General features: G+C 41.8%; 1 protein-coding gene across 2 annotated transcripts in view; it reads right to left on the minus strand.

The window, feature by feature from the left end:
- Positions 1-411: 411 nt before the first annotated feature.
- The window catches only part of Creg2 (cellular repressor of E1A stimulated genes 2), a 32,734-nt gene continuing 14,047 nt past the window's right edge, over positions 412-19,098 (minus strand). Inside the window, exons 3-5 of one of the 2 annotated variants that reach the window (XM_087203730.1) lie at positions 6,496-6,609; positions 5,203-5,286; positions 412-1,367 (exon numbers count right to left, since the gene is read on the minus strand). In XM_087203730.1, coding sequence (XP_087059856.1) covers position 1,367; positions 5,203-5,286; positions 6,496-6,609 — 199 coding nt within the window. In that variant the 3' untranslated portion in view covers positions 412-1,366. Of the gene's footprint in view, positions 5,287-6,495; positions 6,610-19,098 lie in introns of both variants that reach the window. The other variant, XM_004844453.4, reaches the window with a different exon arrangement.

Raw genomic sequence — 19,098 nt, forward strand, 5'->3', positions numbered from 1 at the left:
TAGGAATAATTACACAGTTGTATTCTTGAAATAATAGCAAGATGTGGTTACATCAGCCTTTTCAAGTCTGCAAATAAATGGCATTTTACTCAGAGGCTTAAAAAGTCATGACAGAGCTGGGTGCATGAGTGCACACCTGTAGTCCAGCTATTCAGAGGCTGAGGCAGGAGGATTGCCGAAACCCAGCAGTTCAAGGCCAGCCTCAGCCATGTAGTAAGACTCTGTCTCAAAAACATTTTTTTTTTTTTGGTACTGGAGATCGAACTCGAGTCCTTGCGCTTTCGAGGCAGGTGGCAGAACCACTGAGCTAAATCCCTGGCCCTCTGTCTCAAAAACAAAAAACAAAAAGGAACAAAAGACCCAGTTCATTCTTTGTTTTCTACTAGAAATTTATCAGCAGATTCATTGTAATACCTTCTATTTTCTTAGAAATCTAATAATGTTTATTTGTAACATTACAGGAAATGACTATATATAAATATCATATTATACATACATAAATATCATAATTTCATTGAAACACAGAAACTGTTCAAGCACAGAAACCGTATCAAGAATGAAATAGTCTTTGGTGAAAGAGACATATCTAGTTCTGAAAACAGATTTTAAACTCTACACGCATGAATTACATAGTACAAACAGTAACGTCATTGCAATTCAAAGTTTTCATAATTGACTTGAGATAGCAATCAAATAAGTGTCAATAAATTGTTTAAAACAGTGTTTGACAGTTAAGGTACTAAGAATGAAATACAGACTTTTTGGAAAGACTAGAAGTACATTTCAATTCCCAAACAACTCTGTTACAAGGAATCAATGTGAAACAAGGTGTCTGGAAATAAGCATCAGCAGAATTAGCTACACACTGGTCTCACAAACATGTTCATTCTCGGTAAATAAAGACATAGGGGGCTGGATATACTGTAATTAGTTTATTCACAGAAAACAAAGAACTGTTTCCCAGAATACTTAGAGGAAGATTACTGGAAATATAGTTCTTTGTATAAACTTCAGTGGAGAATCACTATATAAAGACATGGATACTTATATACACCTAAAGCTCACTCAACATGTCTACATCAGATGAAGACATCTGCCTCTCCTAAGGGTGCCATGTAAAATATATAGGGCAGATTTGTCCAGTTCTTTTATGTGATGCTGGGGATGGAACCCAGGACCTCACATATGGTAGGCAAGCACACAACCGATGAACTACACCCTCACCCCCTGTTGAATTCTGACTACTTGGCACTCAACACTAAATCAAATACATTTAGAAAACTTTAACAGAAATCTTACATCTGTTCCACAAATGTATATATACATGGATAACAGAAGAAATGTCTGTTTTCTGCAGTTCTTCATTTCTGTAGGGACCAATGAGAGAGACAGAGAGAGAGAGAGAGAGAAAGAGAGAGAGAGAGAGAGAGAGAGAGAGAGAGAGAGAAAGAGAGAGAGAGAGGAAAGAGACTGAATGTCTTATTTAAGCGAAACCTTAAGTCTTGTTTATATTAAACCTTTCCTTCTGAGATAACTGTAGATTCTGAGATAGTGGTAGATCATTATAGATTCACATGCAGTTTTAAGAAACAATATAGGGCTGAGGATTTAATTCAGTGGCACCACACCTGCCTGGCAAGCACAAGGTACTGAGTTCAATTCCTGGTACCAAAAAACCCCGAAACAATATCACCCTCCCTCCCTGTACCTTTTAGTCAGTTTCTCCCCAAGGTAGCATCTTGCTAAAGTACAGTTTTGCAAGTAGAATTTTATACTGATTTGTTCAGTTATACCAAATATTTCCATCATTACCAGGATCTTTTGGGTTACCCTTTTATAGTCAAAACTATCTCTCTTGTTCTCTAGCCTCCTCCTTGTCAATCTCTAATTTATTTTCCATTTCTATCATTTTGCATTTCAAACATTACATAACTGGAGTCATACAACGTGTGAACTTTTAGGGTTAGCTTTCCTCACTTAGCTCAGGTCTTTGGAGATGCATCCAAGCTGTTGTCTGTATCAGCAATTAGCTTCTTTTTATGACTGAGTAGTATTCCATGACATGGATGTACCACAATGTGTTTTACCAGTCACCAGATTAATAGACATTTGGTTGTGTCCAGTTTTTTGTTGCTGTTGTTTGTTTGTTTCTTGAGACAGGGTCTCACTATATAGTTCAGACTGGCCTTGAACATGAAGCAATCCTCCTGCCTCAGCCTCCTGAGTGCTGGGATTACAGGCGTACACCACCATGCCCAGCTTCTGCTTTATAAATGCATGTTTATGCATCCACTAATAACATTGTCTTGAATGTTGTCGCTCTTTAATAAATCTTTCTATTGGGTGGAATGATTTCTCCTTCAAGATTGTTTTAACTCTTCAAAATCCTGCAAACCTTGAAATATATTTAGTTTTTATTTTTTGGTATTGGGGATTGAACTCAGGACCTTGCGCCTGCAAGGCAGGCAGTGGAATCACTGAGCTAGATCCCCGGCCCCAAACCTTTAAATATAATTTTTACAATAAGCATCTATTTGTCTGCAAAACCTTGCTGTGGGTTTGATAGAAATTGCATTAAATTAAGAGATCAGTTTGGGGAGAATAGACATCTTTACTATTTTGTGCCTTCCAATCCATGAACATGGTATCTCTCATTTGTTTAGATATTTTTATTTCTTTCATTGGCATTTTAGAGTTCCCAGCATACAAATCTTGTGCATGTTTAGTTAAGCTTATATAGCCATGCATTTCATCTTCTTTGGAGTGCTAAGAAATGGTATTATGTTTTTAGCTTTGGTCGCCACATACTCATTACTGGAACATTCAAATGTGAGTAAATTTTGGGTGCTGATCTTGTATTCTGAGACCTTGCTGCACCTACTAGTGCTAGGGGCTTTTTGATTTTTAAAAAGTAGATTCTTTGAAAATTTCTATGTAGACCATCATGTTACCTATAAATGGGGATACTTTTATTTCTTTCTTTCCAGTTGATACACATTTTATTTCTTTTTCTTGTCTTATTGCTGTGTTTAGAACTTCTAGTAAAGTCCTAAAAATTTTAATCAATGTAAATTTCTAGACACACTCTTGCCTGAATGGGACTCATCAGACTCAAATCTATGAATTTTAAACACTTCTTACAGTCCAACCTTTCTGATTTCACTTCCTGTAATTTGGATAAATAGCTGACGAAATTCATCAGTGATTATAAGTGGAAGCCGCTCTTTGGAGCACTTTGAATCATCAGGGACCCTTACTGAGTGAAAGGGAAACTGATTACTGACTATAAAAGCAAACCCAGTGTAGCAGCATTATCTGTAAGACAGGACCAGGAGGCAGTAATTCTCCAAGACTTAAGGTTTGAGGTTGACTTTTGGAGCACTTTTGGGCTTGTGGCTTATTCTTCCAGTTTCTCCCCATCCTCTAAATTGGGTTTACCAATAATTTTAAAGCCTGAAAATACAAAATACCCTCAAAGAGTTGACTTATTCTTATGCATTAGAGAGTGCAATTGTTAGGAACTCTTTTGAGAGCCTATGACAAATAAAAGAATATTGTGCATCTTACTATGTTTTTAGTAATAGGCACTTAAAATATATTTTGACAACTCAAACTCTCTTCATGTCTTATTTTGTTAAGAAAAATTAAAATATAATCATTAATAACACTTTCACTTATTTTAAGAATGTGTATTTCTTATATTAGTGATATGCTGTTATATTATTTAACATACATAGCCCACCAAAGAGAGCTTGTTGCTGTGAAGACAGAAAAGTTGGATACCACTAGATCCTTTGTAGATTTCTATTATAAGAAGTCCTGGATATGCACACGGAGGTACATGCGGGCCTTGAGTGTGTACACTGGTGCAGTCTAGTTTCTTGCAAACACCAGGAGCACCAGAAAATAATTTGCAGAAAATTTAAAATACGTAGTAAGAACCAAATTTCAGAGACCCCCTCCCCCTGCAAAGCAGTGATGCTCATGTCCAGGCAGGTTAGTCATTCTCTTCTACAATCACTCTACTGCTTTTTCTGGTTCAATGACTCTATGCATTTTAGCAATTCTTCTGTTCTTAAAACTGGAAGGTCTGAAGGTACCACCCACCCATTGTGTGCAGCGAGCTGCAGAGTGTGACCATGGGATTGACCATGGGATGCTGACTTGCCCTCTCTGAGCCTCAGTCTCCTTTTAAGTGGTGACAATGACAAGCACATTACTGGATGCAGGGCTAAATGAGATAGTGTCTATTAGGGTCTGGCCCAGGGCTGGGCAGAGATCAGGCCCTTGGTACAGACTACTTTCCATCTACTTTTACACATTGCCTTTGCTTCCCTAGTTTCACCTTCTCACATCTCTGCACATCACGCAAGGAGGTGTTCTTATTTTAGATGCCACTCCTCATGCATGCAAGAGAGGAGCTCTCAGAAATGTGAGCAGCTGGGATCTTGGAAGCTTGATGCAAAATCTACTCCACTCTCTTTAGTGTTCTCTCATGGCCTGCTTATACAGTTTTGTGCACAAAACTGCAGATTCTTATGCTGTTTATCGTGTTACAGTGGGGAAGATACTTTGTAAGTGACCAATGCATTCTAGCAAACATGATTCAGTAATGCATTGGCCATGCAGAAGTATGGCAAGTCATCCACCGTAGTCTTCCAGCCTCACCTTAAACACAGTACTTCAGCTGTGTGATGCACATTGAGCTCCTCTGTGGTTGGAGTGAGCTTAGATCCAAGATACTGCTTTTGGCACAGCAAGCAACAAAAATGCTCCCACAGTACAAAGCAATCACATTGTATGACAGGCATAATTTTTTTCTTAAAGAAAGGAACAACAACAGTCTTGATGTGCCATTTTGACAACCTACAAAAATGACTTCCAACTAGGTGAGTCTGGATTGAACACTACATAAGCAGACTGTCCATGTGGAGTCTCTGCGGGACAAGGGGTCTGCAGATGACTCCTTGGAACACAGTTTAGCACAGGGTTTCTGTTTACCCTCGCTCATTCTGCTGTAGGGACTATCAGTCAGTTAGGAACCCCTCAACTAAGAGACAGCAGCCAGGAGCTTTCCTATAGCGTCATTAAAAGATCTTCATTTTACTGCAAACACTGAGGACTTTCTTCTTACTCCCTCAGGCCTTCCTGGGAACTGCTTTGAAATATTCCTCCCTTGAAATGTTGGATACACCTCCATACCATTTCTGAAGCCAGACATGTTCTATCTTCATCTTCATAAAGAACCACTCATACTGCCGCGGCCACTTCCTCATCCCGGGGTGCCTATAAGAGCAAGGAGAGATCACCAGGAAGATGTTCTTGTCAAAGGAGTGCCTTACAAGGGCTGAAAGCTATTGAACCAGCCTGAGACAGACCCTAAGAGCCAGGTGTCAGGGCCTGGGATAGCCTCGGGAAGCCAGGAAGCTGTAGTTCCTCCACCCACTGGCAAAAGCCCAAGTGTTGAGCTGAGCTCCTTGGTTTGAATCCCAGCTTGGTGTGCAAGCCCTCACCATCTTACCTGTCCTGCAAGTGATGCTGATGGCATTGGGCCATGAGGCTGTGTGAGGAGCAAATGATAAAGCACCCCTAACACACCTGCACCGGGCAAGTGCTCAGTGGGCATCTGTGATTGTGAGCAGGAAACACTGAGAAAGGCTCTGTGTATCCCCTTCAAGACATGTTCAGACAGCGAGCCTGGTAAACGCATCTGCTCATGGCAGAATGTGCTTCCTGCAGCAAGCTTCGGACTGTCCATCCAGGCCGAGAGCCAGCCAGAGTGGACAGGGAGCATCTGTCACTTTCTTCCTTTTGCAGTTGCCCCTCCCACATGTACCCCAACACATACTGTAATTTCACGAAGGCAGGGGCTGGCCTCACCCACTTTTTGAACTTCATAAAAATAATATTACTTTCTATCAAAAAATTCAAGAATTCAAAGACCAAGTCCAAACCGGGAAAAATATTTGCAACAAAGCAAATGCAGTAATAAACACTCTGAGTGGACGTTTGACAATGTTTGCAGTGATGACTTGACTAGAGGGGTGAGGAATTTTCATCGCTGGGCAGGGCACTGGCAAGGTTGGAAGGATGTAAGAACTGTGGCTGGGGCACCTCTGTGTGGGGCTCTCCAGAGGCAGTGTGGCCGACTCGGAGCCATCTGCCACTGGCCGTGTCAGCCTGTGAAAAATTGGTTGTGTTGTGACTGGAGTAGGACAGCTGAGACCACTTGCAATTGTGTAAAAGGCATCAAAAGGCGCAGCACTGACCTCTACTTTTATTACTGTATATTTCTGGGCAAACTAATTTATTTTATTTAATTTTTATGAGTACATAAAAATATATCTGAGTACAGTTGGCAGTACATAGTGATCACATTCCTCATGGGGAGTTGGTACATGTACATGACACATCCTAATTCCTCTTTCATCCCCATCCCCTCCCTTCCCCTCTTCTCCCTGTCTGTGGGCAAACTAATATCAGAGCTTGACACACCTTGAAAACATGGCTTGCTTGGCAAATTCGACTTCTTTTGGAGTCACTGTAATCATTTGGCCAGTGAGGGTTAACCGGGCACAGCGAGGATCTTCTGGATCGACAATGTTTTTTCTGCAGGTGAAAAACATTTTTCATATGTTAAAACAATGATAATCAGCCTGAAATACTAAGGAGTTTATTAAAAATAAAAATAGTAGCCACATTACTGATTATATCATTCAGATTTTTATTAATATTTTTGGTATTGGGGATTGAATCCAGGGGAGTCACACTGAGCTACACCCCTAACATTGCTTTTATTTTTACTTTTAGATAGTCTGGCTATGTTGTTTTGTTTTTGTTTTGTTTTGTTTTTTGGTACTGGGGATCGAACTCGGGTCCTTGCACTTGTGAGGCAGGTGGTGGAACCATTGAGCTAAATCCCCGGCTCTGGCTATGTTGTTAAAATTGCCCAGGTTGGGCTCAAACTTGCCATCCTCCTGTTTCAGCTTCCCAGAGTTCTGGGATTACAGGCATACACTATCATACCTAGCTATTGTAATTATTTAAAAATACTTTGGTATAGGCAGTATGATAGGCATGTTTTCATAAATTGGATGGTCGTTGTAGCTGTTTGATGAAATCTGAAGTCAAGGGTGAGTGGCCAGGGGAAATGGAGATTTGTTATTAAGAGAGAATGTACTGAGAGGTAGAATTTTGGGAAGGTGATTGGCTCATGGGGCACTACACTCATTAGAGGATTAATCCATTGATGAGTTCACAGCTAAATGAACTGTTAGGAGGTGGGGCCTGGTTGGAAAAGGTTTGTCACTGTGGGTGTGACCTGGAAGGGTTCATCTCCCTCCTCAGCTCCTCCTTTCTTTCTATTCTCTGGCTTCCACAAGGTGAGCAGCTTTCCCCCTCCATGCTCCACTACCATGATATTCCTGCCTTGGAGCCAGCTGACCATGGACTGATTTTGCTGAACCATGAGCCAAATTAAACTTCTCCTTCTTTAAGTTGTGGGTGTTCAGTGTTGTGTCTAGCAATAGGAAAGCTGACTAATAATACATCAGACTTCTAGCCTCTAGAAGTGTGAGAAAATGAGTTTCTTTTTTAAAAACCACTTAATTGGTGGTATTTTATCATGGCAGCCCAAGAAAACTACAACAAAGATGGTAAGGACCGAATGATGCTCCTGAAGCAATAAACATCCAACCCTTTTCCCCCTGCTTCGCTTGCTAAGTTTGTTGCAGGTGTATTTGCTATGGTAGTGAAAGGGACTAACTTGGGGTGACAGTGGATATACATTATGTGGGCAGGCATTAATCTATAACATTTTAAAAGTATTTTTTCAGGTTTAAAATAGTGACTGGCTGTGTTTGTGACAGGTCCTCTTCCATAAAGCCCAGAAAGTGTAGAAAATGTATATGGTATATGGATCCTAGAAATGCTGTATATTTTTACTGTCCTAAAGATACGATGATGCCTAATAACATCATAGTAAAAGCTGGGCCCATTTTAAGCAGACTGTGGGAGGCTGTGGGTGGAATGTGTGGTTCAGTTCAAATTTCCATGCCTAGCTACTTATTTGTTTGGTTTCAAATTTGGTTATTGTTTGGGAGAAAGATATAAATGCCACCTTTTTCCATTTATGATTATTTAGCACATATGTATGTTATATTTTAAAGCAACTGACTTGTTTGATCCTCACAATATCCATGTGATGTAGCAATCCTTCCATACTGATGTGTCCTAGGGTTAACTCAGCAGGCCTGACTTGTTCAAACCCTGCACATTCCAAATAAAAGTGTGTCTTTGGGAGGACTGGTCCTTGACCAGCTTGTCCTTGACAACCTCTGTATCCTTGAGATACCCTGCCCAACAGGAGTGCTTCTGTATGCCTGAGGCCCTGAGCCTTACTGCAGCAGTATGAACTGGAGACTGAATAGCTTAGACCAGCCATTTGAATATGGTAGTACCCACATGACTGAATTAAAGCACCCCCCCCCCCCACAGAGGCCCAGCTCAAGTCTTTAGCTGGCAATCCTTTGTACACATTTCCCTGCATTTGTGTAGAGAGAATGAAATGTGTCCCTGTGCAACTCCATGGGGAGGAGACACCCGGGGGACAGTGTCTGGCTTCTCTTTCATCTCGCCTCATGCACCTTGTGCCTTTAATGATCTTGCTCTGTATCTTTTCACTATGGCACACTGTGAACTTGTGAGCCCTGTGAGTCCTCCTAGCAAATGTGTGGAGTCCAGCACATGTGGTGAAGAAGATCCTGACAACTCTTCTCTTCACAGATGGTAGAAATCATAAAATTGCTTTCTTGAGGCATGAATCTCTAAAACTCATTCTTAGCCATTACATTACATTACATTGCATCACATCACGTTCTTGAGAAAGCTACTTCTGTTAAGCAAAGCACATATTTTGCTCATATTTAAGGACTTGTTTTTGCCTGCCTGGAAGGTTTTCTTTGCTACACGCCCTGTTGAGTCGTATCAAAAGAGGGTAATAGTGGACATGCCTATATATTCAGGAAAATTGCCTCTTGTGGGAACACTGTGTCCCATCTGAAAGTGTTATAATTTGCCATGTTTTTGACACTGCAAAAAAGTAGTTGCTGAGTTGTGAATTTTTCTTGTGGGTTAAGATGAAAGAATGACAGGATATAATCATAATAATGACTGTAATAAAATAGAATAATATAGTAAAACAGAATCTACATTATATTTTGTGAAAAAAACCTGAGATGCATAAGAGAAAATAAGTAAGAAAGAGTAAACAGGAACAAAATTTACATATTGGAAATATTAGTTTGTGTTCATCCAGATAAGACTATCATCAATTTTGTTCACTACTGAAGCTAATTTCAAAAAAAATTGTTCTGCCGTGAAAGCAATGGAATTAGCATTCCTAAGTCATTATAGAATGAATAATACATTGCATTTGAATAAAGAGCATTTTGCTTTTCCTCTGCTGGTGGATGTACAGAATAGAAAGGAGGTTATAGATTAAAATAGCTAAATAGAGAACTTTTCATTTACACAGTAGGAAACCCATCTAAGCCTGGTATTACTTTCTTCCATCTGTAGCAGGCAAGCTAATGGCACCTCAGAGACACCTACATCTAGTCTCTGGAATATGTTATCTTACATAGCAAAAGGTAATTCAAGTTGCTCATTAGGTAACTTTGGGTAGGGAGGATATCCTGGATTATCTGGCTGGGTCCAGTGCAATTACGTTTCCTTAAAAGTAGAAGAGGGAGGCAAGAGCGAGTGTGAAAGTGGTGTGATGTGAGGAAGACACGGCTGCCCATTCCTGTCTTTGAATATGGAAGGGATCATGAGCCACAGAACCCAGGCAGCCTCTAGAAGCTGGAAAATTCTCCTTTAGAGCCTCCAGAAAGGAGCATAGCCCTGCCAAACCCAGGTTTTAGTTCAGTAAAACCCATTTTTGGCTTCTGAACTTCAAATCTATAGCATCATAATTGTGTGTGAGTGTGTGTGTGTGTGTGTGTGTTTAGAGTTGTTTTGTTATGTTTTTGCAGTCCTGGGGATGAAACCCATGGCCTCACACATACTAGGCAGGCACTTAGTGACTGAGTTTCACCCTCAGCCCATTTGTGCTGTCTGCAGCCACTAAGTGGTGATAATTAGTTACAGCAGCAACAATATACCCTCTAAGGAAACTGGGCTGCAACCCCACCCTCTGTCGTACATGTGCAACTCACCTGGGGATACTGGCAGCTGCTTCTCCTTAAATGGCAGGTAAGTGCAATACCATTATGTTTTAGATCTAAAATGTGCCCCACAAAGTCTCATGTGTTTGGAGACCTTGTTGGAGGAGGCAGGTCACTGAGGGTATGACCTGAAAGGGTGTGTTTTTATTCCTAGCTCTAGAAAGCTGGAGACTGAGTATCTCAAATAAGCTATACAGTTACCATAGCACCCATATGACTGAATAAAAATAACCCTGAACACTAAGGCCCAGCTCACTTTTTTGTTGCCAATACAGTACTTTGCACACATTGCCCTGCATTGGTGAGGGGAGAATGAAATGTGTCCCCATGCAACTCCATGGGGTTGCATCCCCCTTCCATATTCAAAGACTTGCTTTGGTGTTTCTGCTTCCTGGCTGCATGGATTGAGCAGCTTTTCTCCACCATGACCTTCCATCATATGTGGTTTCTACTGTGGAGCTGGCCAACCATGGAATCCATCAAAACCATGAGCCAAATTATATTTCTCCTCTTTTAAGTTGCAAGTGTCCTGTATTTTGTCACAGCCACAGGAAAATAACTAATATAGAAAATTGGTATTGCAGAAGTGGGGTCATTGCTATGGCTGTACCTGCTCTTGTGATTCAGAAACTTTTGGAACTGGTTTGTAGGAAAAATTTGGAATTTTTTTTTGTACCAGGGATTGAATTCTGGACCTTGCAAGTGCGAGGCAGGCGGTGGAACCACTGTGCTAAATCCCCGGCCAGGAAATGTTTTGATAAATAGGCTACTGAAAGCCTTGAATGCTGTAACCAGAGCTTTATGGGCAACTCTGGCTGGAGCTCAGAAGACCAGACTGCTGATAAGAATGCAGACTGTTAAGACAGGCTCATGAGGTTTCAACTGGGAATAAGGACTTTACTGGGAAATGGACTAGAAACCAAGTATGTTACACTTTGGCAAAGAATTTGTCTTCATTTTGTCCATGTCCTAACACTTTGTGTGAGGCTGATTTTGAAGGTAGCAGACTAATTAATCTGGCAGAGGAAATTTCAATGCAGCCTAATGTTTAAGCTGTGGTATGGGTATTGTTGGCTGCTTTTAGCCAAATCTATAGTGAGATTCAAGAGAAAAACCAGAGCTGAAAGATGTAAAAATCATGCATCTTGGCCAGAAAGGAAGAGCCTGTAAAGCTGGAGCCAATGAGAATGAGTTTGCTGAAAATATTAGAAGAATTAAGAAGCCAAATACAGTGGTACCTTGGTTCATGAATGCTTTTGTTTGTGAATAATTTGGTTTGCAAACAGAAGTGTTTGGCAAAATTTTGTTTTTATTTACACACTCTGGATCAAATAATGAACACGACTACAGTCACCTCTCCCACATGAATGTGAATATGACTGTCTTTTCCACAATTGTAGAATAAACTAAGTTTTTGAACCAAGGTACTACTGCATTTTGCATCAGAACAATAGAAAGATGGCTTAATGGCATCTCAGAAATTGGCTAGACCCCACCCATAGCAGGCTCTAGGATGGAAAAGGGCAAACTCCTTTGAAAGACTCTGCTTTGAGAGGACAGCCCCAGGGCACACTACTTATTCTGGGGTACCTAGTAAAGTGTTTCCCTGAGTTTAACCATCCAGACTCTCAGAGGCCTCTGCAGCCATGGTCCAAGGGGAACATGGCTATTGCTGGAGTTGGTGGCAGATCTTGTTGTCATCTATATGATGCTGGTTTTACAGGCATGCAGAATGCAAGAGTTAGGGATCATGGAAGCGCCCACCCAGATTTCAAAAGAAGACCTGGGAGGTCAGGCAAGAAGCCCCTGAGAGAGTGTAAGAGCTGTGCAAAGCTGTAAGAATGAAGCTAAAGGTATAGTGGAAATCTCATGAAGTTGGAGATGTTAGGAACATGGGATGTCTGCTGGAGAAAGCTTTAGGTAGTAAGAGGCATCTACACAAGAGAGAGGCCATGAGGGTTGTGACCAGCAACATCATAGAGGCAGGACTGCTCAAGTTCTCTGGAGCTCACATCTCACCACCACCCTCTCCAGGTGCTGGGCATGGAGGTACAGCATTTAATGTTTGCCATGCTGGGTTTCTGTCTTGGTTTGGCCCATTTCCTTTCTATTCCCTGATCTTTCCCTTTTGGAATAGAAATGTTTATTCTGTGCCATTGTATGTTGGAAGTATGTAACTTTCTTTTTGATTTTTTTTGCAGGGGATCACAGTTAAGAATGTGTTGAATCTCAGAGGAAACTTTGGACTTGGGCTTTTCAGCAATGCTGGCTGGAACTGTTAAGACTTTGGTAACTCTTAGAGATGGACTTAAGTGCATTTTGTATAATGAGATGGATATGAGCCTTTTAGGGGCCAGGGATGGAATGTTACTGTTTAAATCTAAAGTGTCCACCAAAAGTCTCATGTGTTTGGAGGTGGGGTATAGTTAGAGGCAGCAAGTCACTGGTGGAATGACCTGACAGGGTGCATTCTTATCCCTGACTCCTTGCTTCACTCTCTCTGCTTCCTGGCTGCCAAGGTTGAGCAGCTTTCCTCTGCCATGCCCTTCCACCATGCCATTTCTGCCTCGGAGACAGCCAACCATGAATTGAATCCATTGAAGCCATGAGTCAAATTAAACCTCTCCTCCTGTTAGTTGTGGATGTTGAGCATTTTTTCTCTCCAGTGATGGGAAAGTAACTCATACAAATACCAACCGGGAAAGAGGATGGTGTCAACCCTGAGGACCCTGACAATGGCTGTCAGTTCACAAGTAGCCACTTTTATAAACAAGGGGTGTGGGAAGCACTGGCCTTCCTCCTGTTCACATATCTCAAATATTATCTAGTCATCTACTTTTCTATTTCATGCAGATTAGTAATTCCATCCCCAGGCCCTGAACACCTTGGTTGCTTAAGTCAACTAGTAGATCCCATTCCTTAACTGTAGTGATGGATTTAGGGATTGGCACAAGAGCAAGTTTGGTTATTAAAGCTCAAAGGGCTACTTGGTGAGTACTTCTGGAATAGAAACCCCCTTACTCTTCTTTGGAGTGTGCTCTGAGAGCTGCTCACTTTCACTGCAGATAAACCAGGGAGCATGTGTAACTGGGGGTTGCTGGCTGCCATACTGAATCCCAAGTAGAGCCAACTATAAGACAAGTCAGACACCCAGAAGGTAGAGAGGAGGGATGGGGAAAAATCTCAGTTGGTTGACAGTGTTGAACCTCTAAGAAAAGCCTACCTCTGGACTTCATTTATGTGAACGAATAAATTTCTTAATTCTTTAAGCCCATCTGAGCTTGTTGTTTGGTTCTTTCAACTGAAAGATTCCTTATTAATTGAAGGGCTTTAAGTTTCTGTAACATGTTTGTTTCCATCCTTAGAATAGATCATATGATGGAGCCATATCCCCTATAGTTAGATGATCTTAATAGTGATTCCTGAACTACAGTGTATTTAATAAAGACAGTAAAAGTTATCACTAAGCTGTGTCAGGAAAGGACATTCACATGCATGCATTTCTATCAACATCCCACAAAGCAAAGCAAAGATAGTTGGTGTTTATGAAATATTCACAAAATTATACATTTCCCTGAGATAAAGACTACATAGTTCCTCTATTTGGAGGCAGCTCTCCATAGGTCTCACATTTCTGAATGTGTTGAGAGCAGAAGTTGCCTTTGTTCTGGACTGTCTTTCACAAAGATATTGATAGAGCAAACAGCCCTAGAAGATAGAGCTAGTGTCTTCCTTGGGCCAAAGGGTAGGCTGGACTGTACTAAGTTTTAGTTCTCCTGGCTCAGGGTTCCTCTCTTGCATCATAATCCACTGTTTATACAGATGTCATTTGGCTCACTTCATGTCACCCTGTTGGAATTAGGTCTCAGAGAAACAGTGCCATAAAATGCAAACAGTTTGGCAGATACTCTGTGATTGTTGTGAGTAATGAAGTTCTTTATCTCTGACCTAGGAGTCTTGTGTCTTCACTTGGAACCCATGAAATGGGGAAGGCTACCTTGTTTGCAAATAGGGTAAAATCAGAGGCCCTTCACAGTTATTGATAGTATGTGAAACAGTACATAGTTTGTTGGAATCGAATCACTTTGGAGCTAATGAGGTAGAAATAATTATACCACGCTGGTCGGAAGCTCTGACTTGTAAATATAATTATAAGTCAGTATCCATGTAGGGTTGATACTATGGTCCCACATCCCACACAAATTTTGAGGATGCTCAAATTTTTTATATAAATGCTTAGTATTTGCAGAGAATCTAAGCACATTCTCCTATATACTTTCAATGATCTCTAGATCACTTGTAATACCCACTACAAATGTAAATAATGGTTATACTGCATTGTTTAGGGAATAATGTGAAAAAAACTGTGTATGTTCAGTACAAGAGCAACTTTTTCCGAAATATTTCCATCCATTATTGATCAAATCTCCTGCTGTGGAACTCTTGGATACAGATAACCTAATGGATAAATTAATCCATCTACCTTTGATTATAGAAATCAATTATTTAGGCTTGAGGATGTAGCCCAGTTGAGAGCATTTGCCTAGCATTTGCATGGCTCTGGGGTCGATTCCCAGCACCCTACCACCAAATTTATTATATAAAAATATTGTCTTTTCTTTTATTATTTTTTTCCTGTTAAAGATTGAACCCAGTCTCTTGCATAGGCTAAGGATGTGCTCTACTACTGAGCTATATCCCGGCTCCTAAAAATGCTATCTATCTGCTCTTTAGACAGGGATGTTTTCTATTACCTAGGTTATAATACAAAAGAGGTCTTGGTGGTGCAAAGTTTGGAAAGCACTGGTGCCCTTGTTTTCTCTGGCTTAGTCCAGGACCTTTAAGGCCCATCCTTAGCCTGCAGGTGTGAGGAGCATGCAACCCCCCCCCCCCCGCCCTGGCCTGTCCATACTCTTTTGTTCCCTGGCCAGTATTTTGCAAGGCCTTGATCTGGTCCATCACCTGCTGTTTCATGACCTCCTTTGGTGCCAGATGGAGCAAGAAAGAAAAATTACTATTAAAGAAACAATAACTGCCTGCAGCTGGTTTGGGATCTGTGCATCTGTGGGCTTGAGGAAGAGATGCTGGCAGTGGGGGAAAACCCACTCTCTTGTTTAGGAAGTCGCTTTCATGAGTCTGATTAGCAATGCCAGGCCCACTCCCCAGTGGACCCCTGGCCAGTGTGGGGAAGGTGCTCTGCACTGACTATATCCTCCCCAAATGCATATGATGAAATCCTAACCCCGGAGCGATGTTATTAGGAGCTGGAGCCTTGGGAGGTGATTAAGTCCTGAAGGTAAAACCTTCATGAATGGGATCCATGCTCCTATAAAAGGAACCCAAGGGAGCTCCTCCCCCGCCACCCTTTTCACTGTGCGAGGATGCAAGGGGTCAGCTTCCTGCAACCTGGCAGAGGAACCTCACAGAACCTGAACTCAGACTTCCAGCCGCTGGAACTGTGAGAAGTAAATGTCCCTTGTTTAAGCCATTCAGTCTGGTAATTTGTCAGCCAGAAATGCCCAAGCCAGGAAAGAAACAGAATTAAATATATGCAATGTACACACTACAGTAAATGGTGATTTCCTTGATATTTGTGAATTTTGGATTCTTTTACTGGCAAGAGACATAGAAGGGTTTCTGTTTTGTTTTTGAGGAGGTTGCTGAGACTCAGAGAAGAAAAGACAAGCACAGAGAGTGGAGTTTGGTGGGGACGACTCTAGGGGGTGGCAGGAGGGAGGAGATAGGGAGGGTGGTGCCCTCTGGCCTGCAGTGAGGGGCCAGTGAGGGGAGCAGAGCCAGCTTGTGACATGGCCTCCATCCTGTGCTCCACCTGGAGTTGCCAGATTAAGTAAGTAACAATGCAGAATGACTGAATTTATGATAAGTAACTTTTTGGGCATATAAGTATGTCCCCTCCAATATTTGGGACTCAATTATACAGTGCTATGGAAGTGTTGAATCTGAAATTCAAATTTAACCAAGGTCCTGCATTCATCAGACAAACCTAGCTGCACCCTCCTCCCACTGCTGTCTCCAGGAAAGGCCTGCTGGATCTAATAGCCCTGTGTGGTGGGGTGCAGAGGACAAGACCTCCAGGGGTGACTCGACATAGGGGAAGAGGAGCACGAGGGCTTGTCACTGCCCACAACATGGGCTCTTGTCAGGGTCCTGGGGGTACCTGGCAGCCCCCATAGCTGGAGCAAGCTGCATGACTTCAGCTATGGGAGGGCTGAAGGGCTTGGGCTGTGTGGACCTCATCTCTCCTTCAGCCTAGAGGACCTTCTCTTAGGAAATTCTCCCCTTTCATCTGACCTTGTGCCCACCCATGCATGCTCTGGCAGGATGGGCAGTTTGTGACCCAAGGACATGAAAGTCTCAAAGGTAGGACCAGAAGAGCTTGGTCTACCCTTCATAGGTGCCCACAGAGAAAACCCGAAGGATGTATGACTTGTTTGAGGACCCCTGGCCGAGAGCAGCAGCTGTCCTGGAGAGTGATGTCTGCCCTCCTGACCCACAGCTGGGCTCACTGCCTGGTGATGCTCTGACACTTACCCAGGGCTCCTCAAGTTACATCTGCTGGGTGACAGGACTGCACACAGCCAGGGTCTTCTTTAAACCTCTTTATTTTTCCTGTAACAGATCCTAACATGATATGTGATCATTTTATCCCAGGAGTCACGGAACTAAAATATTAAAAGGATCTGTCCCTGGGGAGTGGGTTTCCTGACCTCAGGTGTAAGCCTCATTAGACAGGGTTCCAGGATGCTTGAAAGAGAGAGAAGGCTCAGCCAAAGCCCTTTATGTGCATGAGAGTGCACTGATGACCTGGGGAATTACAATAGATCCAGTAACACAGGGATTTTATACTCAAGTGGTTTCCAATTAAATGTGAAGATTGCCTTCCAAATATATAACCTCCCTTGAGAAAAGTAAACCTCCTTTGCTATAATAATTTCTTTAATACTCAAATTTTTATAAGCCACTATTTTGCAAGAGCTTCACAAGGGATGCATTGTTCTCATAACTATACATGCAACCTTACCAAACATTTATCTAGATGGTTAGTATATTAAAAGTCTACTTTATTTTTATAAGTTTGTGTTCAGAAAAAAATGTTTAAAAATTAAAGAAAAATCTCAGAGGAGAGAACACCTTAGGATTCTGAGGATTTGGGAATGTCTTAGTCAATTTCCTCATTGCTGGGACACAATAGCCAACACCTGAAACAAAAAGACAGAAGGTTTATTTTGGCTCACATTTCAGTCCAGGGCTACCTGGCTTTAAAGAAACAGCATGGCAGAGGGGCATGGCAGAGGACAGCTGCTCACACCATAGCAGCAGGGAGGCAGGGAAGCAGGAAGCATGAAGAAAGGAGCTGGGGAGGGGGATAAGCCCTTCTGGGTCCTGCCCCCAGTAACCCATCTCTTATTACCAAATCCTATCTCCTAAGAGACAGGCAGCTATAGGCTTCCATCATCCAATCACCTTCCACGCACCTGAGGATTTAGGTGCCATTTTAGATCTAAATCATAAGAAGGAAATTATACCTAACAGGATGGAAATGTGTCCAAAGCTTGACACAAATGACCATAGCAGTATTATTCATGTATGAAACATGAAGCCAAATGACCTTAAGGATCAATGGATACACACATGGATCAGCAAAATGTAGTATAATCACACGGTGGAATATTATTCAGCCATAAAAAGAAACAAATTATTTATATATGCTACAACATGATAAAACTTAAAAACATGATGCTATGTGAAAAGAATCAGTCATAGAATGCCATATATTGTATAATTCAAGTTATATGAAATGTCCAAATAGGTAACCAAATCCATAGAGGCAGAAAGTATGTAAATAATTGCCAGGGACTGGGAATCCTGTAATAAAAGTCTTATATCTATATTAACAGCGCTGAAAGCTTTTTGGAGGGAGTATAATTATGGGAGTCACATCCTCAAAATGACATGTTACATACATGATATGCATTCATGTCATTTCTGCTTAAGATGGAGTCCTGTGTCTAAGAGGTGAGTAAAACATTTGGGAACTGTATGAGTAGAGGTGGTCAGAAGAGGGGGGAAAGGGCTACTACAAGGAATGAGGAATTGGAATAACTAATGAACTCATGAACCGGTTAGGAATCATGGGAACAAAACTTCATGAGGTTAAAATAAAACTTGGGAGAAAGAAGTGGCTGTAAGTTGCTATGAGATATGACCACAAAGATGGTGGAAGACAGGTGAGAATACTTGGACACCTGCTCATGCTTCCTCTTTGCAGAGTTCTCGGACTCTTCCTAATCAGCACTTTTTAAAAGCTATGAAGGTTAATGTTAGCTCCAGGAATACAGGAATGTTAGGATAAAGGAAGAGAAGAGGTAACGTGAATCTGCACAGAGGGAAATTTATTTAGAAGATTACATGTTGCCTTCAAGGGGAATGAACCTGAATCAGTGAAGAGAGATTGGATTCTGCTTCTATATCTGAGTTGGGGTGGCCCCTGTGCTTTGAAATGCACATCACACCTCAGGTGGAAGCAGACTGCAGCTGGAGCCTCTCCTTGGCCATCAGCAAGTGAGATGCTGCAGGCACCTGCTTGCCACATGTTCACCTGACAGAGTCAGCAAGAGAATAATGGAATCAGCGGTTCTGAACACCTTTCTAGGGAAACAAGTCCCAGAGCCTGCATTTGGAATCAGGCTGGGCTGAGGTCTTCATCAAAGATGGAGGGTAAGGAGCAAGGAGGAGGGGCTGTGAGTCATTATCGTTTCCAGAATGTCTTTAACATTTCACGCAGAAGAAACAATTAAACTCAGTACATTCACATCTGGTTGTTTGTGCTCACTAGAGGTTTATCCTTAAC

This window comes from Heterocephalus glaber, unplaced genomic scaffold, assembly GCF_053883595.1.
Source record: "Heterocephalus glaber isolate CG9 unplaced genomic scaffold, H.glaber_assembly_v1.0 deba00000470, whole genome shotgun sequence".
NCBI lineage: Eukaryota > Metazoa > Chordata > Mammalia > Rodentia > Bathyergidae > Heterocephalus > Heterocephalus glaber.